This window comes from Uloborus diversus, chromosome 3 (genome assembly GCF_026930045.1).
Source record: "Uloborus diversus isolate 005 chromosome 3, Udiv.v.3.1, whole genome shotgun sequence".
Lineage (NCBI taxonomy): Eukaryota > Metazoa > Arthropoda > Arachnida > Araneae > Uloboridae > Uloborus > Uloborus diversus.
Window position 1 is genome coordinate 182,066,868 of NC_072733.1, and position 24,841 is coordinate 182,091,708.

General features: G+C 31.7%; 1 protein-coding gene across 1 annotated transcript in view; it reads left to right on the forward strand.

Moving 5' to 3' along the window:
- The first annotated feature begins 2,513 nt into the window (after nucleotides 1-2,513).
- Nucleotides 2,514-24,841, forward strand: part of LOC129219324 (retinoic acid receptor RXR-alpha-A-like) — a 64,604-nt gene continuing 42,276 nt past the window's right edge. Inside the window, exons 1-2 of the mRNA XM_054853676.1 lie at nucleotides 2,514-2,602; nucleotides 17,871-17,974. Coding sequence (XP_054709651.1) covers nucleotides 2,579-2,602; nucleotides 17,871-17,974 — 128 coding nt within the window. The 5' untranslated portion in view covers nucleotides 2,514-2,578. The remainder of the gene's footprint in view (nucleotides 2,603-17,870; nucleotides 17,975-24,841) is intronic.

Sequence of the window (24,841 nt, forward strand, 5' to 3'; positions counted from 1 at the left end):
CCTGTCCTCCCCTTGGAGCAACAGTGGAATATCTAAGCCAAGGAATAGCACTGAAATATCCTACTGTTGCTTTGAGGCAACAGTGCAGTGTGAAAGTTTAACCTTTTGATGTTTTCACTATCTGATCTTTGAAAGTTTTCTACAATTATAGTTGTTGCTTTGCATTAATGAGTGTTTTGAATTAGTTCTTGGTTACTATTATTATATTTTTCATTGTAAAATCTTATATTTGGCATAAGTTTTTTTGCATTATTTCTGGAATGTTTATCATATTTTTTCCCCTAAAATGGTGCACTAGTACTTCAATTCTGTCCAACTTTTCCCCTTGGCATGAAAAATTCTGTAAAAAGGATCGTGTTTTAAAAGGATTACCATTTAACAAAAATGAGGAAAAAATATTTTGAAATAAAAGTTAAATGAGTTTTAAATAGTTATAAAATTCAAACGATTTCATTCTAAAAAAAATAATATAAATTTAAGTTTCAAATATTTATATTAAATTTTGCTTGTAAAAAAATGTCTTTTTGAAAGTAGCTAAAAAATATGTGCTATACTTCATGTGGGAATGCAATTTATATGAAAATAAAATGCCACCAAATGTAAGCATTTTATTTATTATTTATATGCAGTCAAACCTTAATATCTCGAAACCCTTGATGTCTCAAAAAAAAAAAAATTTCCCCGGCATTTTCTGTGAAAACCTCTATGTATTTTCCATAGTTATCTCGAAATTTATTTTTCAGAAACCCTTGATATGTCGAAATTTTTGCACAGGAGCAAGTTTCAATTGTCGTTTTTCTTTGGCAAAATTTGTTGTAAAACCAGTTCCACTGACAATTGCTGAATGTTTTTCATCCCTTCTCTTGGAGATTTTATGAACAGGGGCAAGATAATAGGGGAGTGTTGGTATGAGGGGGATGCTGTGTTTTCCCCAGAGTTTAGAATTTTTGTACATTTCTCTCGAACATGTCCACTTTGAGGAAAGGGGGTTTATTTTTCGTCCGTCAGTTTTAAAGCGAAAACGGAAAATGCGTTCCTTATTTTCATCATTCTGCTTTTTTAAACTCCTACAAAATGGCTGCTGAGAACTTTTTGAATGTGGGGTTACTGGTTGAAGATAAAATTAGAATTTTACAATTTTTAGGTGAAAAAACAGAGTTCAAATTGTTGTTCATTTCAAAATCTCATCCTGTGCACTTTTGACAATTATAAAATTTCAAATCTAGTAAAATATTGAAGACTACTTTATTGATTGTAATTCAAGTGGTCCCAAAGTACATATATAAATGCATATAGCATACGTGTGTGATGTGAGAGTTAGTAGTGTAATTTTTTTTTAAAACTAAATAACTCGTTTTTTCCTGTCCTGAGAGATTCAAGATATCGAGGTTGTACTGTATGTAGTAACGGCACCTTATGGGTCTTTTTCCATTGACATGAAAAGAACTTTTTTTAATATTCATAATAAACTCATTCTTCCACTTTTTCCTTTTGTATTAGAACATAAAGAAAAAATATGATCTGTTTTTGAACCTAGTTACATGGTCAGCTCTAGTTATTTTGCCTCCCCAGGCAATGTTGACACATGGTGCCCCCTGGTCTTTATTATATATTTTTTTCTTAAATCATGGAGCATACAATTTGAGCGGCAAAGAAAAAAAAGCTAAGGAACAAATTGAGTTTTTCTTTTTTTTTTCTTTTTGCCTCCTTACACTTTGCCATCATGAAATTTGCCGCTCTAGACAGTAGCACAGATTGTTTACTCCAGAAGCCAAGCTTCGTAGTTGGGAACTAGGTACTTTCCAATTAATTTTCCTCTCTCCAGCAAATTGTTTTGTAAGTAACTCTGGGCCAGCTGTCAAAAACACTTGGAAGTTCAAAATATTTTAATTAAATAATTGGGTAAACTTTCAAAGCACTTCATCTAAATTTATTTTTGTTCAGTGCTATTTCTTTATACTTTGCGTTCGCTGAATGTTTTTGAATGACTTGAGTAAAAAATTTTCGTTAGTTTCTCTGTTTCATAATGTATGAGTGTCATTATAACCAGAGTTGCCAACTGCTACGAAAAAATCGTAGTTTCTATGAACTACAGCCTTGAACTATGACGCAACGAAAACACGTCCAAATATTGCGATTTTCTTCTTTTTTTCCAACATTAAAAAAAATTCCAACAATACAGATATTGTCCACATTAGTAATCATTTAGTTAATAATGCTTTTGTGCTAACTAATGTTCCAAATTTTTGCTTAAAAATACACAAAAAAATTATCATACTAAATAAAAAAATAATTAAAAATTAAATATTTTTTCAAAATTGACTGTAGCTTGTCCTAATGTAAATTTATTGTGAAATCCCAAAAGTAACCAATCTAAATGTTTTATATGTTAGAAATTAACAAATTATTCCCTCTTGTTAGTAAAATTTTCATCATACTGAGTAATATTTTTTCCATTTCAGATCCCAATGTGTTGAGCAGCACAACCTCTGTTGCAAATGGCTCTGGTGGAACTACAGTATCTAGTGGTCCATTACCTCCTGTGAGCACTAGCCTTTCACAGTCTGCTTATCCAGGAATGATGCAATCTACTTACACAGGGGTAATTTATTTTCATATGCTCATATGTTTAAAAATAAGGGATTAAAGCAATTAAAATGTTTCATTAAAGCATCAGCCATATTAACCTCTTTGGTACATATTTTTAAAAAAACGCATTAAAAAAAAAAAGTATTTCTTAGCATTTTTTTCCCTTTGAATTATATAAAGAATAACGATGCTGCATTTTTTAATGAAAAAATAAAATCTATTAATATATAGCCGTTATATTTGATGATTTAACTTAACTATATGCAATATTAATGGATTGAAGCATGATTTTGGCATTGACTGATCTTGTTACTTATTTATTTTTTTATCTTAGGTATGAGTGTACAGTTTTATCAAACTAAATGTTAATTACAAAGCTTTAGTTTTCTTTCCACATTCATAAACCCCTCACACATCCAAATTTAAAACTTTACACATTTTCAACAAGCAATCAGTAGGGTAACTTCAAATTTTCGGCCCACCCGTAAAATCTCATTTTGAGCCCCCTTACAAAAAAAATTGTATTAATCTTTAATATTAGTTAAGTTTTTCAAGTTTGTCGGCCACACAGTTTTTGTTTCGAACATATATATATTGAGAGAGAGAGAGAGAAAGAATTATAGAAGGAAAGAAATCAGAATTCATTACAATGAGGAGAAAAATAATTAGCAATGTTCATTTATTTGTAAATATAATAGTTGTGCACAATCAGAGGGTCTTGGGGAGGGGGAGTTTCTATAATTCTTCTGAAATTCTAGTTTTGAAAAACGGAATTTTAGACAATAATTGGAAGAAAGAGGTTCAGGGTCCTTTGTCACAAATGTTTGGAAATTGAAGTCTTAAAAGCGCAATTGTAAGTTCTTTTTTTTTCCGTAATGGGAAATGGTCAATGACTTTCTTCCAGCAATACTGAAGTTCAAAAAGCGCAATTTTTGAAGATATTCAATGATGTTAAAGCAATGGAATTTGGGGGTTATCCCCTGAAATTCTTCAAAATTGAACTTCTAAATATACAGTACCAGTAAGCAAGCTATGATGACGTTAGGTGAAAGGATGAGCTTCGGAACTCTGCCCTGAAGTTTTTCTAATTACCATAATAGTGATTCTAAACGTTCTTTTTCGAAGTTAGGAGGATGGAAGTCTGGAAGATTCGAAGATCATGCCCGTAAAATTTTCGAAATCAAAGTTTTACGTGATTTTTAGCCATCTTTTGGGGGAGGGGGGAGGGCAGTGGCTCTTCCAAAAATATCTCGATATTAAATCTGCAAAAACACATTTTAGGCGATCTTCCGGAAGAAAGAAATCGTTGGGGGGGGGGGAGAGGGGGGGGGTCTTTTCTCCTCTTCCCGGAAATTTTTTCGAAATGAAACTCCTAAGTTCCAAAAACAAAGCTTTAACCGAATTTTGGTGATATTTAGAAGAAAGTAGGTTTTGGGGACCTTCTTTCCAAATTGCAGTTTTAATTACAGTAGGTCTTTCGAAGTGTAGTTGATGATATGAGTTGACGGAGGATTCAACTCTCTCCACTGAAATTTTTTCTAAAGTAAAGTCCTACAAACGCAGTCGTAAGTCATATTTAAAAATGATAAGGAGAGAAGGTTTTCAGGACTCTCCCCCAGAAATTTATTGAAATTGCTCTAAAAACACAATTTTAGACGATCTTGGATGACAGTAAAGATAAATTTGGGGACTCTACCCGGAAACTTTTCAATATTCAAGTCCTAAAAAACACATTTGTGGACCATTTTCGATAACGTTAGAGGAAGTAATAAGGTTCAGAACTCTGCGATTTTAAGCGATCCTTGGACATATCAGGGTGAATCACCGTAGATGACAACTATTTCACAGGGTTTAAGTCAGTAATACAAGTTTGATCTTTTTGAATAAGTTTGCTGAATTTATTTAAAAAAAAATTCATTTCTTTGAAAATATTATTCAATAACTTCAAGGGATCCCAGAATAAGGATGCCCCTAAGCCTGTTTTCATGGTCCTATTAGTAAATCAGACCCTGCATATACAAGGGGGAAAAATCATAGTTGCAACAAAAAGCCTGAACACTTCCTATTTTCTCAATATCTTTTCGTTTGCAACTGAAAAATCAGGAATAACTTTAAATTTTAAAAGAAACAAAGTTTGTCACCTACTATTATCTTTTTAATTATTTGAAATTTAAAAAAAATGTTCAATTATTACAGCATTATCAAAGAATTAGAATCGGAACAACATACCTTTCATCAGTTCTGTGAAAATAAAACGGTATAAATCCAGTACTTGATGAAGAAAATTCATATCTGTGAGAAGTTCTGAATGAAGATTAAATACGAATTGTAGTAGGACTGTGATCATCAGCTGGTGCCTCATGGAAACTGTTGGGCAATTCGAACTGATAGCTCAATCAAAACCCGAAGTTCAAAGAACTAAAAGCAGGTTTTAAGCTAACAAACCCAACTGAAAATTTGTGGAATGATCTGCTCGGGAAGGAAGGACATACAGACACATATTTAACAATTAAATAAACATTTTATTAAACAATAAATATGTCAAAACATGGAAATAATAACAAGTGTAAATAAAATTCACATTCCCCAACAATTGAATAAAAAATCCCCCCAAAAATATCAGTAGGAAACATTTCTTAAAAATAGTATCGTTTAAAGTTCCAGTAAAATTTTTATGACTTGATTAATATAAGTACAACCTTGAGTCCAATGCCATAAACAGAATAGTTCATACGAACGAGTTAAAAGTTCATACCAAACAAGCTATTCCTTCCTTAAAAGTTGGCACAACATGTGAGGGCGCGATCCACCAATTTGGATCCCATATCAAAATTGTCCGTGACCATTTCATGCCACCATGCTGAATTCAGAAAATAAACCTGTCCTCCTGGACAACAGGAACCATCCATCCATCTAACGGACATCCAATCCAGCTCTCGAGCGTGGACCTTCAATGGTCCTGTTTGTTAGGCCTTTTCACAGCAAGAAAACAACTTGATTTAAACTCTCAATTTTAGAGAGAAGATCCCTCACTTAAAAACTCATCTCAAGGCAACAACTGGAACATGCCCGCATTTCTAGCTGGGCTCAACGACAAAACTTCCTACATCTTTCAAAAAGAATCCACTATACTACGTGGAACTCCGGAGCACACAGCTCCCAGGCACAATCTCAGCACCTCAGAAAAACATTGGACTGCAGTCACAACATAGTAAAAACAAGAGGTGAAACAATAAGAGAATGATTGATTGAGAGTTCACACTTAAATAGCATTCCCTATCTCCCTACGCGATGGCGTGACGTATATCAAAAAGCATGCATAAATTACATTGAGGAAACAACTCAACACAGTTTACAGTTTAAAACTAAATTCTTTAAAATTGTTTCCCACATGCATACAGCAAGAATCTACTCAACATCTTTCCTATGATGTCACATCATCGTGGCGGGTCAACAAACGCATGCTACGCATGCAGGGAATGTTGGCTCTGGGGAACGATTCGAGCGCCGGTAAAATAACGGGATGACTTTCTAAGTTCGAAAAAAGAAGGAAGTAAGTTCTGGAAACTTTTCTAATCCTTCTAAAACTTTAGGAATTTCTCCAAGAAAAAAAAATAATGGCTCTAGGCCAACAAGTTCCCCCCTCTTGGAGACAATTCATAAAGACACTTAAAAACATTTAGAACAACAATTCTATAAACACATTGAAAACATTATTCAAACACTTATAAATCAATACATATATTCTTATATTTTCATTTTTAGATTTTCATCAAACTCCTATCTTCTCACGTAGAGTTTTTAGATAGAGTTAAAAATTTCATTTTTATTTTTGGGATTCCCCCCATCTTATATTCATGAAAACCCTTTTATATTTTCTAAAATGAAATTCACTTTTAAATTTTTATAAAACTTCAGTTTCTATTTCAACTATTTAAATCCTAGAAACAATTTTAAATTTCAGAAACAATTTCAGTTTCAAATGTTTCAATTTAAGTTCCAGAAACAATTTCAGTTTCCTAATTCTCAAAAAAGACCTCATGGGACACATTTAGTTTCAAATCTCAGAAACACATTTTAGTTTCAAACAATTCAATTACAGGAACTAATTTCATATTCTTATATTTTTAACAATGAGACCATTTTAGTTTCAACTTCAAAGAAACAAATTTCAGTTTCTCATAACTTATATTTGCAGAAACAACCTGTTGTTTTAATTTTACGCAGAAACATTTTTAGTTTCAAAACAATTCTCATAATTCAATGGATTACTTTCAGTTCCAATTCTTCCAGAAGCTCTTTTAGCCTCAAATTTTAGAAACATATTTTAGTTTCACGATTTTTACAAACCTAAATTTCTAGAAACACACAGTTTCAGATTTGAACCATTCAGATACAAATTTAGTTTCCAACCTTTCATTAATTTATATTTCAAGAAACAAAATTTTAGTTTCTAACCTTTTCCTTAAATTTGGTCTCAGAAACACTTAGTTTCAAACCCCCTGAAACACATAGTTTCAAACTTTGAAATATCTTCACAAATTTTTATTTTTGGAAACTAATCTTAATTTAAATTTTCCCATTATTCAGGGTTCTGAAATAATTCCAGTTTCTCACAGAAACAAATCCAGATTCAGACTCTTAAAAACACACAGTTTCAAATCCATTAAATCTTAGAGAAACAATTTTTAGTTTCAGTTTCTTTCAGAGATACTTTTAGCCTCAAGTTCTAAAGAAATGTTTTATTCACGAACTCTAAGAAACATCTTTATTTCAATTTTCATAATTTCAGAATTTCCGGGAACACATTTCAGTTCCATTTCATTAATTAGATTTCTTTTCAGAAACAATTGATAATTTCAATTGAGGAAGACTAAAAAAATGCAAGACAGCCCCAAACTTATTTTTGAATAAAGGCTTCCTGCCAGGAAATAAATCCAAAGTCATTCCCCCCCCCCCCCCCCGTCTCCAAAACATTCTCCTATAGGAGCTTTTCATGTTTTGAGAAACAATTTCTTATATTTACAGCCAAAAATAGCTAAAACTAATATGCTATTATAATACATGGCAAATAAAACTAATTTATAATATTTTGATATTAATATCAACAGCCGACAAATAGCCAAACATTATATGCTATTAAAAATTCACGGCATAACACCAATTGATGAAAAACTTTTACTTATATTTACAGCCGATAAATAGCCAAACATAATGCTATTAAAAACTTACGGCTAAACATCAATTGGAAAAATTCTTATATATTTTGAAAAATTTCTAAAAGATTTTCAATTCAAGTGTTTACCATTCCCTTTCAACCTGGCGCCGAACTTTTAAAATTGCCATCTTATATTTTTAGTGGGGAAAAATATTTACACAATACACCTAAACTGGTCAAAAACTACAGGGGAGGTCAACATATGTATTTAAATTTGCTCCATGTTTCATATTGAGAGCCTATATTTTATCAAGGGTAACATTAAAAAAATCCCTTTCAAAAAACATTCAAATCTCATATGACCAGTAGCACAATTTCCAATGACCTTAAAGATTCCATTCACCCAAGCAGACCAAACCACGCTCTGCTACCACTTGTTGGGCAATTCGAACTGATAGCTCAATCAAAACCCGAAGTTCAAAGAACTAAAAGCAGGTTTTAAGCTAACAAACCCAACTGAAAATTTGTGGAATGATCTGCTCGCGAAGAAAGGACATACAGACACATATTTAACAATTAAATAAACATTTTATTAAACAATAAATATGTCAAAACATGGAAATAATAACAAGTGTAAATAAAATTCACATTCCCCAACAATTGAATAAAAAATCCCCCCAAAAATATCAGTAGGAAACATTTCTTAAAAATAGTATCGTTTAAAGTTCCAGTAAAATTTATATGACTTGATTAATATAAGTACAACCTTGAGTCCAATGCCATAAACAGAATAGTTCATACGAACGAGTTAAAAGTTCATACCAAACAAGCTATTCCTTCCTTAAAAGTTGGCACAACATGTGAGGGCGCGATCCACCAATTTGGATCCCATATCAAAATTGTCCGTGACCATTTCATGCCACCATGCTGAATTCAGAAAATAAACCTGTCCTCCTGGACAACAGGAACCATCCATCCATCTAACGGACATCCAATCCAGCTCTCGAGCGTGGACCTTCAATGGTCCTGTTTGTTAGGCCTTTTCACAGCAAAAAAACAACTTGATTTAAACTCTCAATTTTAGAGAGAAGATCCCTCACTTAAAAACTCATCTCAAGGCAACAACTGGAACATGCCCGCATTTCTAGCTGGGCTCAACGACAAAACTTCCTAAATCTTTCAAAAAGAATCCACTATACTACGTGGAACTCCGGAGCACACAGCTCCCAGGCACAATCTCAGCACCTCAGAAAAACATCGGACTGCAGTCACAACATAGTAAAAACAAGAGGTGAAACAATAAGAGAATGATTGATTGAGAGTTCACACTTAAATAGCATTCCCTATCTCCCTACGCGATGGCGTGACGTATATCAAAAAGCATGCATAAATTACATTGAGGAAACAACTCAACACAGTTTACAGTTTAAAACTAAATTCTTTAAAATTGTTTCCCACATGCATACAGCAAGAATCTACTCAACATCTTTCCTATGATGTCACATCATCGTGGCGGGTCAACAAACGCATGCTACGCATGCAGGGAATGTTGGCTTTGGGGAACGATTCGAGCGCCGGTAAAATAATGGGATGACTTTCTAAGTTCGAAAAAAAGAAGGAAGTAAGTTCTGGAAACTTTTCTAATCCTTCTAAAACTTTAGGAATTTCTCCAAGAAAAAAAAATAATGGCTCTAGGCCAACAGAAACTAGCTCTACAGTCTACATTTAAAATTTCAAAATAAAGAAGAATCTTTGTTCTGAAGTATAACAATACCCCACGCTCTGCGCAAACAGACAATAGAGTAGCATTATAACACAAGGTACAAACGAAAATATGTTGCCTCATTATTGAAACAGCATGGCCATTTGTGTGGTAGTATTAAGTGTCACCAAGTACTCGGAGTGTTGTGGCCAGAAATATTCTTCCATCATTTTAGAAAGTAAAGGAAATGCAGAAAGGTCTTTTTTAAATAGCTCACCGCAGGGGCGTAGCTAAGGGGGGGGTTTTGGGGACAAACCCCCCCCCGAAAAGTTAGTCTCAAAAAAAGAGAAAAAGAAGAGAGAAGAGAAAGAAAAGAAAAAGAAGAAAAGGAAAAAATTCCAAGCGATTATACATATATATATATATATATATATATATATATATGTTATATATATATATGTATATATATATATATATATATATATATATATATATATATATATATATATATATATATATATATATGTATGTATATATATGTGTTTTTTTTTATATATATATATAAGAAGTAACCCCCCCCCCCCCCGAAAGTCGGGTCTAGCTACGCCACTGGCTCACCGCACAGGTGGGATAAATGAAGTGCCGTTGCAAGATACTGTGGTTGACCCAACCAACATGTCAGTCCGATGAGGAATTGCTGAAGGTCATAAAAACAAATTCTTTTCTGTGTCCAGCCCGACATCTGGGGGGGGGGGGGAGTGTCGGTGTTGGTCAAGCAAGATCGCCTTTTGGCTGAAAACATGCATCGCAGCTGTAAAAAGGAGGAGGAGATAAGGAAAATAAAAATAAAAGTACTATTGGGCATGATTGGGGATGGACTTGCAGAAGTTCTAACTTTTTTCCCTTAAAATGAATCGGCTTCTTAAACCTTATTGTACAGAAATGTTAACTTTTTCAATTTTTTCTTCCCTTTTAAACTTCAGTATTCCTCAAGGCCCCTAGCTATTATCTACTTTGTCTATTTAGTAATATGGCCCAGGTTAGGAAGCTATCATGTTGGGCTTGCCGTGGGTTTCCATAATACACTGATTTTCTTTTCTTTTTTTTTTACAGCATACATTTTGGCTGCCTTTATTTAAAGGTGTCTTAATACTTCAGATTCTGGGACATTTTAAACTACTGAGTAATAGATGTTTGACAATTTCCTTGATACTTGACTTGAAATAGTTCTTTTTCAACTGTATGAAGAAAAGAAAATACTGTCTTTTGCAGCCTATTGCATGAGATATGTTTTTAGTTTCCAGGCCATATAAAGCATTTGAAAAAGTAACAGTTTTAATGGGAGTTTCACTATCGCTTTCTGCATCAATCACTATTCGCTGGTTTCCCCCTCGGCTGTCAAAAATTGCTGATTCCAAGAAAAGTCTTTTTCTGCTTCGGACAATATGGATGTAACATTTGGAAAACAATCCAATATTTCCGAACACAAATTAACAAAAAGAATGTTTTTTCAGCTGTTAAAATAATTTGTGATTTCAGGGTTTATTATTCGCTTAACAGGTGTTTTGGCCTTCATTTTAGTTGGGAAAAAAGAAAAATTTGTTAAATAGAGGTTTGTTAAATTGGGGTCTGACTGTATGTATATTAGGGTAGGACGAAAAAATCGAATGTTTTCAGAGCACTTAGCCTTAGTGTGGAAAATTTGACTCCCTAGCACTAATTACTGTGCGAATTTTCGTGACTGAGTTGGTGACTTCTGCTCTGGCAAGAGACTTGAATTTTTTAAATTTTTAGAAAAACATCAAATAACATAATTAAAAAAAAATACTAAGCACTTTTCATTATGCACTCAAAATAACTTTTCTGGGTCAGAAAGGACAATATTTAAGTATTCCTGTAGTTTTCAATTAATCCAAGAAAATGACTCCACAAAAGAGGAAAAGTTTGGGTAGGTAGGTAGAAGGAAGGTAGGGAATTTCTTATGTAACTTTCTGTCATAAATTTGAGTGTTGACAAATGCGTATTTTTCTGAGAAAGTTTGGTTAGAAATGACTTGAGCCGCACTTTTTCTCGTTTGTGGAGTCATTTTCTTGGAATAATTGAAAACTACAGGAATACTTAAATGTTGTCCTTGCTTACCCAGAAAAGTTATTTTGTTATTTTGAGTGCATTATGAAAAGTGCTTAGTATTTTTTAAAGAATTGCGTTATTTTATTCTTTTTAGTGTAAATGTATTTCAGAAATAGAATCATGTTCATTTCAAATTTCACCTCTTTTTTTTCATATAAATGCTTCATACTAGAAGGGAAAAATATATATATATATATGTGTCTAAAACTTTAAACATTTGGCACTAAAAATTAATGCTTGTTCCCCGCTAGGATTTGTTTTTGTGCAAATTTAATTAGAGCCATCTTATATAATTAAAAGCCGAGTGTATCTATGTATGTATTATATCTATGTCTGAGTTACTTCTCCCGAACGCCAATGAACTGACCATACAATCAGGTATCAATAGATTCGTAATTTTTCCATCGCTATGCTTGGCTATTTAACATAATCCTCTGATAATAATTAGCGGAGACATCAATAAAAAAAATTAACTATAATCCTTAGATTTCAACATAAAATCCCTATTTTTTGAAGGCTTTCCTCCATTCAAATTATTATTCAGTGCTATTCAGTCTCAACTTTCTCTGACAATACTTTTTTTTAAATGTTTAGCATGAAGAAAATCATTGAGGAGAATGATCTGTTGCCATTTTGTTCTCGAATATGAACAAGTAAAATTTTGCCTTTTGTTTTAAAGGCTTTTCCTGTAATCAGGGGATTTAAAATATTTACTTTTTGGTTATTATTCTGCAATTTGCCGCAAAATTTTACTCTTTTTTTCCGCTCAAACCCGATTACTGAACACGCGTCACTTGACATTAGCCGGGCGACGCAGCCAGTTTAAATATTAAAGGTTTGCGAAACTAATTCATATTTCACAACATACAAGTTACTTGTGATAAAGATCTTAGTAGGGGAGACCGGGGCAAGATGACGAGCCGGGCAAGATGACGAATGCCTTAATTTTTCCTTTTCAAACTAGGTAACTGCATCAACTGCATGCTACTGGCTCTCTTATCTGCTGTTCGTTCAGCAATAGTATAGAGACGCCAAAATCGCCATATTTGTGTTAGTTCTGAAGCTCTGATTTTTTACGGTTGCCACGGTATAACTTTTATGCATGTGTAAATAAGCTCTGCTGCATATACATATAGGATATATCGTGTCTCTTGAGTATTTATGAGTAACTTAGTTTTAATACTGCCAATTACCATAAATAAATGACAATTAATCACTTTTTTTTTATGGCAATGGAGAAGAATCCATTCAAACAGGCAGTCTGGGGCAAGATGACGGGCAGCAACGCGGGGCAAGATGACGAACTTGCCTGTGTTTCGAAATTCATTAAACTAACTATGTTGCCCACTTTATTAAATTCCTGTAAACGCTGTGTGTTTGTCCACGCGAAGTTACGCTTCTCCTCTAGGGCTAAAGGATGCACTGAATCAAGGGAAGTATCGTTCGAAAGAGAGTGACCAGGGGTATTTATAAACTAGTTGACCAAATGACTAGTTGAATGAATTAAACCAAGCAAAAAATCTCCTATTCTGCTTATGATTATTGACAATCATAAATCTCACATAGCTTTGCAGGCTATTTTATATTGCAGTGAAAAAACATTATAATGGTTTGGTTGCCATTTCACACATCGCATCTTCCCTAGCTCCTTATGCGTCATTTTTCTGCCCATTAAAAACCTACTATAGCCAAGCATGTGACAACTTTATGGTCATTCATCAAGGACAAACTATCACAGAAAAAAAAAATATTGCTGAGCTTTTGAGCACCGCTTACTTTAAAGCAGCTACAGTTGGAAATTCCGATAAAGGGTTTAAAGAATGAGGTATCGAGTCTCATAATTTTCTTGTTTTTAGCGGACTAGGACGTTGTTGGCTCTGAAACTGAGAATAATAGTGCTAATCCTCAGACCTTGGGAGTAGAAAACCAACATATAAACCCTCCAGACGAAGCAGAAGTTATGGCAAATGCTGATTCCTTTACACCAAAGAAGCATGTCAGTGTTTTTGATTTCAATGCATTGCCTAATGTAACACAATGTGAGAAAACAAAAACGGAAGCACACCCATCAAAGAAATGTCAGAACAATTAGCAAAGCGGAAGAAAAAAAAATATTTAAAAAAAAAAGGAAAAAAAGCTCGTGAAGCAAGGGAGCAAAAAAAAAATGCTCAGAACAAGTTCCTGTAGGCGCAAGTCTATTACTGTGGGCCCGTATTCATGCCAAGCAATGCAGTTGTATCAAACTCAAAGAATAGTGTTCTAAGATGCCTTACTTGGAAAGTAGAATTTTGTGACCCTCCAACAGAAGAATGGATCCAGAGCTGTAAAAGCCGAGTGGTGGCACGAGGAATGTTCCAATCATGAAAATGGTATTTTTATTTGTGTCTATTGTTAGCTGCACAACTTAACACTTGAACATTACGCTACAATGCATTATGCTTAATTTGATACTTAGTAAGATGTAAAAACACAGTAATCATTTGTAAAACTAGGTAACATATTCAAAACATAAAATTTGTTCAACCTTTTTCAATGCTGTCATCTTGCCCCTAGGTCAAAGTCATCTTGCCCCAGTACTGGGGCAAGATGACGATTTGTTAAGGTTATCAAAAAATAAAAATATTCTTCGTTATTTTTATTTGAAAAATTAAATGGTAATATATTTAATACTACAAAGGACTACTCTAACAGCTCATGTAAAATTAATTTTACTATCCCTAAAAATAAATTAATAAACCATGAAAATTGTTAGCATAGTCAACTTGCCCCGGTCTCCCCTATGTGTCTTTACTTAGCCCCGTTTTCGATTATTGGTATAGATGAGGATAATAATCATAAAGCAATGATAGTGGATAAATTTCATGCTTGCTCCTGAGACAGGGTTGACCGTATTGGACACAATGGGTTTTTTGAAAAACCCATTGTTTAGCCCACTTTTGGGGTTTTTTAAAATTTTCTGAGAAGTTTTTTAAAAAATTAATTAATTTAAATACTTTCACAATTTAAACTTTTTTATTTGTTCTTCACCACAGACAATGGATATAAAAATGAATTTTGAACTTTAATAGTATTTCTTAACTCTTAACGGCATTAAAAAAAAACTTCCAAAATTTTAAATAAATATATTTAACTTTTTTTCTTTAACTGGTCAATAAATAACTCAAATTATCTTGACTGTCCTGTCGCATCTGATTTTCTCAATATTTGTAGATTATGCAGGGGAAACTACTCTAGCTAAAAGACTTTCATGTGAATTATTTTCTGCAAACCAACACGTCACAAATCTCAAATAAACAAGGTATATTTTTTAGAAATTAACAGGTTTTACAAACGGTCGGACAAAAAACAGAATAGGATGTACAGTAGTTTCATTATCTTACGAAAAAAGTTTAATATTTGTTACTGTGTACACAGAAATAAAAAAACAGGCAACATAAAATTCAAAGAAATGTCTTAAGCTGGAATTCAGTAAAAAGGGATTTAAACTACTTGAGGTTCTACAGTAATTTTGCATAACGAAGTGAAATACAATAAAGTTAAATGCAAAAAAATAATGTAGTTATTACAAACGAACAATAAATTTTATCACACAAGAAGTAACTTTGCCTTAACTGTTGGTAAGCATGGAAATCTGAAATATAAAATCTGAAACTTCACAATTCTTGGGTTTTGTCGTCTTTTATACTTTTCTACAGAAAACTCTGAATTTTCCAGCTTTTTTTACCCCAAGCCAATTTTTGTGCTTTGTCCATATACTTACGCTACAATATGCTACAAGTACCCTACATTTTCCCTAAAAAAAGACACCCCCCCCCCCCACATTTCTTTTAAAAAACCCAGCTTTAGTTGGTTTTTTTCTGGTTTTATTTAAAAAAAACCCAAAGAACCCTGGGTCCAGAGGCTTTTTAAAAAAAACCTGGGTTTTTGCCAACTCTGTTCAGAGAAGCCTTGATTCAAAACTTTTATTTTGATTACAACTATTAATATTGCTGTTGTAAGGCAACAAAATTTGTAACAATGGGTTTTACATTAAAACATAATGAGAAATTTACATGAAATTTGTTGTGTTCCATCCTAACCGAAGTAACGATTTTATTTTAGAATTGAATTTTTTAGCATAAAGTTGTACCTTAAGATTAAGCAATTCATCAGGCTTCAAATTTGACTCCAGTAAAATTAGAAAAAGGCTGTGTGACTCTGAAAAGCATCCCGTAGTTGGTTTTAAGCCATTAGATTGCAAGTTGACCAGACGATATTGAGTAAAGACCAGCAATATTTAATAGTATTGTCACATGCCCTAAAATAAGGTGTATGCTCTCCTTATCTTGCTAATGACGATCCGGAAGCAATGTCTGGCTTGTCTGAAAACAGCTAATAGGGTATTAAGATTGTACACTTCAACCATAAAACCACCAACTGAGTTTCAAATTTTATTAAAGTTTTTTAATGTATATACAGGGATAGAAGTAGTCCTATATATCCTATTTTTCCTATGTATTCAAAAAAGTCATAAAAAGTATCCCATATTTCCTATATTTTTGCAGTTGTTCTGTATTTCCTACATTGTCATAGTTTTTTGCATATATTTTTAGAAAATGACCATTGAAAAACTTTAGGTTACTTGATTCGCATTTTCTTTTAAGGCCTGACAAAAGATAATTCAAGGCTGCTTAAAAACAAAATACTTGTACACATAAACATATTTTGTGAATTTCTGCCAACACCTGTCTGTTAAAATTTTGGTATAAGTGTAGAGTATTTCTGAAATTGAAAATATTTAAAAATTATTTTAAGAGAATACTTCAGTGATCCATATTTTGCAACAAACTTTCCAAACTATTGATGAATCACTTTGTCAATGAATCGGCACTAACAACAAAAAATAAAATGTGGGCAAGAAGTAACCAATGTATATGTACAAAAAAAAAAAAAAAAAAAAAAAAAAAGTCACTTAAATGTAGGTAACTATGTAAAAAAAAGATGAATTAACTCTCCCAGGAATCCTGGATTCAAAATTTGAATTTCTTACAAAAGTTAGTTTTTAATTATTGCAACACTATATTTTTAGCAGAATTTGTTATTGAAAGTAAGCTTTTCAGAAATTTAAAAAAAAAAAGAAAATAAAAATTGCACGCTCTTATTGGAAAAGAACCTTCCAAAGCTATGTCACCATCTGAAAAATATCTTGTCTATATTTTGCCATAAGTAGTACTAACAAAAAATTTTCTAGACAAACTGACATTCCAATCTTTACGTAAATAATGTTAGAATTTTTGAGAAATGGAGATTTCGTAGTACTGGAAGTTGATTACTTCATTTTTGAAAATGTTTTTACAATGATAAATAGTGATCAGCTTTCTAAATACAAAAAGGACTTGAAAGAGGTTTTTCTTGTTCTTCTTTCAATTGATGCTGTGTCTGATGCTAGCTACTAACATAAGAAAGATCCTCTTCAAGCATTGCTGCTACAATTAGATCTTTAAGGAAAAAATAGTGAAACTTAAAGAAAAAATTGATTATGCGCAGTCTGATTCGTTCAGGCAGTCATAGAATGAAATATGGCCTTAAGCATAAATATATAACAAAAGCTTCTCAAATTCTTATTGATGCTGGTAATAAAAACATTAAACTTGCAAAAGATGAAATGGAGAAAAAAGAGTTATACAAAAGCCATTCAAAAATATAAATCAATAATTGTAACTAAAAGTAAATAGATGTCACATTATTTAATTTTTGTTTAAAAATATTTTTCATACATAAGTAAACAGTTTTTTTTTCAAGAACATGAAACTCATTCTAGATATAAGTTGTAATTTTTATTTGAGTTTTTTAACTGTAAGCAGTATGATTAACTAAAATAATTGATAATAATTAGTGCAAGAATAATTAGATAATATAGACCATGTATTGTTTATTTTATCACAGCAAAATTATTCACAAAATGTGTTCTATATTTTTCATGGAAAATGTCCTATATATTACAAGATCACTTCTACTCCTGTATATACTTTATATACTCTATCCCTGGTTTAGAATTAAAACCTACCATTCTATTGCAAACGGAGACGTGCATACATCAAATGCATGCAAACATCATATAATGACAATATCATGTGAATATTGATTCTTCAAAAATGATGTATCCATTTTTTACAGTCACACATTGCTCACAATTCAATTTAAATGTTTATTTTTAGTGATTCACTCTTTAAATTGTACTTAATGTTAATGTAAAATATGTGTTTGTTATTTAAATGCTGTCGTCTTACATAAATATTTTTCATTTTATAGCCACAGTCTCCTAGATATCCACCTAACCATCCACTAAGTGGATCAAAACACCTCTGTTCTATTTGTGGGGATAGAGCTTCAGGGAAGCATTATGGTGTATACAGGTAAGTTTTTTTTTAATTATTATCATTATTTCTATACTAGTCGACCCGTGCGGGACTCTGCACTGTGCTTCGAATCGTTTCATAAGGCATTTCGCTCTTTAAAAATTTCAAAAGAAGAACATTATGAAGAAGAACTGAAAAAAGGAAGCGCAGAAAAGAAGGCATGTAATTTAAAGGCATCAGTAACAAAACCTCCTTAAATACAAAGTTGTGATAATTTGATCATCGCTCACCTTTTGGTCGTACATATTTTCAATGCAAACATAAATATCATTAAAGGTGGCTGAGTAGCGACTCGTGAAAAAGCAATAATTGTGCATGTGAAAAAACAGGTTGTGGCAAATACAGTCCTGCCCATGTGGAGCATCTGACAGCAAAAAAAGAAACATTAAAGAGATATTTATTGGCACGGATTCGAATTGACGCCATTCTGATTAACAGCCCGACACCCCAACAAACCTAGCAATTGCGCCTTCCTTTTCGAAAGCTATTCATTGAAGGAATGCGTTGTAAAAAGCAGCAAGAAACTTTTTGCCGAAAAAAAATAATAAGATCATGCTTCTATGTTTTGTCATTAACCAGCATGATACGATTTAAATTTATCCGTAAAGCATGGAATTTGATTTCAGAATGACGAAGATCTCACGTAGCGATTGAAATAAACATTCTAGAGAAGTAATAAATTAGATTGAAAATAAGTGTTTTTATCTTTGAATATTGAGCTATTTCAAATAGAAGGTTGCATTAACCCTTACGGCTTAAATGCCCGCACATGTTTCTCTTTTAATCGAACACTTGAAATTCAAAACCAAAATCAGTTGAACTGAGTCCGTTTTTTAAGCGTAATTTTTCGAACGTAGACAAAATGTTTCTTTTTTCAGCAGAAAGCAGAGGAGTAGAAAATGATTTCTTGCTAATGAAGTTAATAATAATTTTAATGCTTTATATTCTATTTGTGCGAATAAAAAATTAAAGGCTTACTGGGTGAAACTCGTAGTTTTAATTTGGCGTAGTATTTTTTCATTTGTACAAAAGGTCGAACACTGCTATTAGAAACATCTACATTTCAGCATACAATGAAAATGTTTTTCTGCACAAAAAGAATTTCCTTTAGGTAAATCTAATACGTTTTTATGCTTACATTATGCTGAGTGGTCTGGATGTAGTCAAAGCTTAAAAAAAGGAAGAACACCCTTCGATTAACAATTAACTTATCCGAATGATAACTGTAGCCTGCATAAAGGAGTCGAAACATGAGGTAGCATTTCCACTGCATTTATTTTATTACGTGTATATTTTATGAGTACATGTAATGCGTAATACTAATATAAATTTGATATTATGTCGGACAGCCCAAGCTTGCCCAAAGTTCAGATAGTTTATAGCCGAACGCTCTACAGAAAAAACTTATCAATTTAACCGAACAACTAAGTCCAGTGTTTTTAAGTTTTATTAAAATATGAACACACGCACGGGCTTTTTTTTTTTTTTTTTTTGTCGAAAGCAACGTAAAAAATTGGAAAACTGAATTAGAACTTTGCTTTAAAAAAATGCGTAAGAACTACAGGCTGCATCAAGGTTTTGAAGCAGCAAGGGGCGTTTTCGAAAACTCGATTTTTCGACCGTAAGTCTCTTTTTCGTCATTAGCCAGCCTGATAAGTTTTAAAATGAGAGGGAATAATTTATAAGATAAAATATTGAAGAGAAATGTTTTTATTTTTGAAATTTTTTACAATTTGTTACCGCAGGCTGCTTGAACCGTTATGACTTAGATGGCAGCACGTGTTCACAGTTGCACGGTTAAAATACAAAATAAGTTGAACTATGCTCTTTTTTAAGCGTAGCTTTTCGAATGTAGTAAAAATGTAATAAGCTTTTTTTTTTGTAAAAAGAAGAGAAAATACATATTTTACCCTTCAAATTGAGGTAGTATTTTTTTTATTTGTACAAAGAGTCAAAAATTCATTAGAGGAATCTGTATTTCAATATACGATTTATTATTTTTTTCGGAACAAAAAACAATTCCACTGTAGTCTGAAATCTTAAACCTGATACTTATATTTTCGCTTACATTATGCTTTAATTTCCTTACCGGAGCCAAAGCTTTTAAAAAAAAAAGCCTTAGATTTAATTTATCCCCTTGTTGCATCACGTTTTCATAACAGCAAGGAGCGTTTTCTTCTCTATTCTATGCCCTCATACATGTTATTTACTTAATTAAGTGTTCATATAATGCGCGATATTTCTCTAATTCTATGATGCAGATTGTCCGGACGTGGGCCCGAACACGTAATCTCCTAGTTATGAGGAGAACGCTCTGCCGATCAAGCTATTCAGCTCTGTCGGTCATAGTGCAAGTTAAAGTTATAAGTTTAACCGAAAACCTCATTCTGGTTCTTTAAAACAGGTTTTTCGGCTGAAAAAAACAATTTTTAGACCGTGTGTCTATTTTTCGTCAGTAACCAGCACCATAAGCTTTAAAATAAGGTGTAAATCTAAGAAATCGATCAAGAATTGTGGAAAATCTGGCGTAGAAACCAAAAACAGGCTACAGAAATAATATATAAGGATTCTTTATGTATGAAATAAACTATTTGCCATGCAGGCATAAAATTCATTCTGAAAGTGTTCCCCTCATGTGCACAAATAATGCACTACTAGCTTATGCTTTCATTCAGACATTTTTTGTCTTTTTGTCATTAAATGAGCTGGTACATTTAATTTGAAAAGACTTTAAATAAGTGACCAGAAAAGGGAATAATTTCTGCTTCCAAAGAAATTTTAATGGTTGGGATATAAAGTTCTTGTTCGAGCCAATTTTCCCGTAAGTCATTTTAGCCTCAAACGGATGTCACCAAGCTGTTGATTGAACAGGAACTACTATTATCTCATCAGGAAGCTCCCAGAAGCATGCTACTGTGATTAGATAGCAGGGTTCATACAATCTTGAAAAACCTTAAAAAGAGTTTTTAGTGCCTGAATTCTTTTAAAAATCATTAGAGTGTGCTTAAAATTTTTGACAAGTATTCCATGAGTGCAATTTTCTGAACATGTATTCAATATGCAGCATCACAGAAAAAACTCTCCATGTTTGAAATTTTAATCCTTTTGCATCTTGTAAATATTTGGAGAATTTTGACAATCTGAAGTTATTTCGACATATCTTCGCTTCAGAGCAAAAGTAGGATATCTTAGTGTTATTCCTGGGATTAGATGTTGCTCTGAGGCGACAACATGCTATCTTACATTTGTTTCTTTCTTGTTTAATTTCAATAAATAATTAAGGAATTTATTTTTTGAACCATGAGGGGAGGGGGCAACATGGACTTTCTCAGATTTTGTGGGAAATTTTTTTTCCTGTTTGAAATTTCTTATCTTTTTGCATCTTGTAAATATTTTAATATTTTGGGCAATCAGTGTTATTTTCACATATGCTACCTTAGATTAGCATATTTTATATTCAATTTTAGGGACTAGTAAATAAATTAATTTTGGGAAACATGACAACTTTGTATTGAACACACTTTGCAAAAATTTGCTTCCAATGTTTGAGATTTCAATCCTTTTGTATCTTGTAAATATTTTGATAATTTTATTTTCATTTATCCTACTTAAGATTAGCTTATTTTATTTTTAATTTCAATTAATAATATGGGAATTTATGAACCATGGTCCGTTTGGGGAATTTTCATTCTTTGACAAATTTTCATCTTAAAAAAAAAAAAAAATAAATAAATAAATTAAAAATGAGTGAGATAGAACAAGATACAAGTTGAAAATGATAAGTAATTAGTGACGGAGTTAAATTTGGAAAGTTGAGAGGTTTCTTTAGTTAATTCATATTTTATAATCATATTTAATTGAAATTTGATACTTATTACCTAGTGATGTAAAATGAACTATTAAATAAAGTGAAATGATTTCCCAATTCTCTCATAATTTTATTTCTTAAAAAATCATAATTCTTCATTGTGTTCATTAATGCTGCTGCTTTTAGCACTTTTTGTAGAAAAAATATATATTTTTGGAATATTAACTGCTGTATTCATTCCTTTTACTTACTTAGAAACTAATCCTTAGAAACTAACAACTTTTTCCAATACAAAAGGGGCCTTTGTATTGAAAAATTTCCGTCACAAGAATTTTCGCAACTTTTGCCTCTGACCATGGCAACATTCAACTTATTTGGACTTAACGGATAATTGCTTCTCGTTTTTAAAATTTCAATCTTTTTGTATCTTGTAAATATTTGAATATTTTGAACAATCATATGTTTTACACATTTGCTATTTTAGATTAGCAAATTTCATGTTTACTTTTAGTGAGTAATAAATATATTAATTTTGGGGGAACTTGCCAACATTTCATTGAATATGCTTCTCAAAAATTTGCTTCCTGTGTTCAAGATTTCAATCTAAATATTTTAATATTTTTGGCAGTTGGGAGTTATTTTCACATGGGGGGGAGGGGGGTCATTCTTCAAAAAGTAACTTTTCTGTCACTTGCCTTTTACAGTAAAAACTTTAAGGAAAAATTCATTTAACAATAATTTTTAATTTCATCAAAAATATATCTATTTAAACCTGCCAACAATCTTTAATAATAATTTTTATTTTAGTGTATTTTTGTTTCACAGCATGTGAATTCTCACCTCTGTGGCATGTCACACACCTTGTGTGACAGTTTATGTTGATATTGTATAACTTGTTTTATTAAAAGTATATACTTATTTATTTATTATTCCTTTTACAAGTGTCTCAAATACTAATTGTTTAAGTATATTTAATTTTTTAATATTGTTTTTTAGTTTTAATAAGATAAGGAATCATGTCACACAATAAAATCTCACCTCCATTACCTAAACACAAAATGCCATTCCTCATTAACACATGGCAGTAATGACATCAAATTTTATTTTCCATGATGCAGGGAAGCCCACTCGTTTATTTTCAACCCTAAAGAAGTTGTCAGATTTTTGTCGAAAAGCAAGAAGGTAGATTTTGTGTTAAAAACTAAGTGCGGTTATTGTGATTTCTCAGCTCCATGAACTTGAATTTCAGGGATGTAAATTAATGTAAAAAAAAGAAGTGAACATGTTTTCATATATTTCACTTGTGCAGTTTGTAGTAACAAAGAAAAAATATTTCCCTGAAAAATGTATCCATTAGGCCTATATTAATGGAAAATTCCTCACTTCTGTAACATACCTTATCAATGTCATTATTTCTGAGGTAAAAATAAATGATTGATGAAAAATATATATCAATCTTAGGCATTCTAACAAAATTATAAATTGCCAGTATGTTTTCAAAATTACTAAATACTATCTTTTAACACATTTAAACTAAAAAGATAACTACTAATTAAACCGTATTTTCATTAAGAGCTTTGTACTAGATTCCGCCTAATCAATAGAATAGCTGATTGTTTGCACAATTAATAAAATTACTACTTTGATATTAAATTAGCCTTGATTTTTAAACATTACAGGTTTTTTCCTTTTTTTTTCATTTCCGTGAACAAGGCATTTATATTTTTTTTATTATTTAGGAGTAAAATAATTGGAACTTAGCTGGGCCATTGTCTATGGTTGCTTCTAGTAGATAACACTTTCATGTAAGAATGAAAAAAAAAAAAAACATAATGTTTCAAAATTGAAAAATATTTTTGTTAAAAAGTTACATTTTCTGGAGAATGACCCATGTGCTACCTTAGAGTAGCTTGTTTTAATAACTAAAAAATTAATTACTTTAGTCTTTGTTCATATACTTATTTGTTTTTGTAAGATTGATTTATTAGTTCATTGGTTATTATTGATTTTTCGGGAAAATACTAAATTTAAGCAAATAAACACATAATTTTTTAACTTAACGTTTGTATTTGAAATTTAATATTTTATTAAGTGGTTTCAAAGAACATCATTGTCTTGATGTCTACTAAAATAATTAAGGTATTTGACAGGAGTGATTGTGTTCCGACTTGCGGTTTCATTGGAAATCTAGCATTGTTTGTTGTGTTTTTTTACCTCCCATCTTCAATTATTTTTCCTTTATCACAAATTTTCTGCCATTATGTCTGTAAGTAACATTATTCATCCTGTAGACCTAACTGTAAATGCAATTCCAAAATTATTTTTCTTGATTAAATTATTTTGTTTGTGTTTTTCACTTTTGATGTTTCATTTTGAATACCACAATGTATCTGACATGAGAATTGCAATTTTATCACTTTTGGTGCTTACTGCATTTTGAAAGGAGGCAAATAAATAAATAAAATATCTTTTTATTTTTATTAAAATCATAAACTGAAAGTTTTCCTTTATGCATGTCAATCATCAAAAAGTTAAATGCTGAATCGCTGGTTTAACTTTATGTTTATCCTAGACCAACAAAGTGCATTTCTAAAATAATTTTACTTGCAGAAAATTATCTTATTTGCTTTTTTTTTCGTAATCCTTCTGATACCTTCATTTTGAAAATTGAGATCTTTTAACAACGCTGTAAGCATCGAATTTTTCTAATTTTTAATGTTTACTATGCTTTGTTAAGGCAAACAAGTAAAATTTCTTTTTGAATTATAAAATTGAAAACTTTAAACAAAATGCTCTTTAAGTGCATGTTAAAATTTAAATTCTGAACCTTTGGCCAAATTTTAATAATTTTTTTTTTCAATGATTTTAATTTTTTTAATATTGGTCAATAAAAGCATAATTGTCATTTTTCTTTATGTGCTATTATGTTACTCACAAGGGCTTCTAATGATATTCGTGAAACACAATTTTATTGGTTTCCTGAAATCATAGGAGGAAATTTCTGACATCCATACAGGTTTTGTGCAAATAGAGTCATTCAACCTTTTTTTTACTGT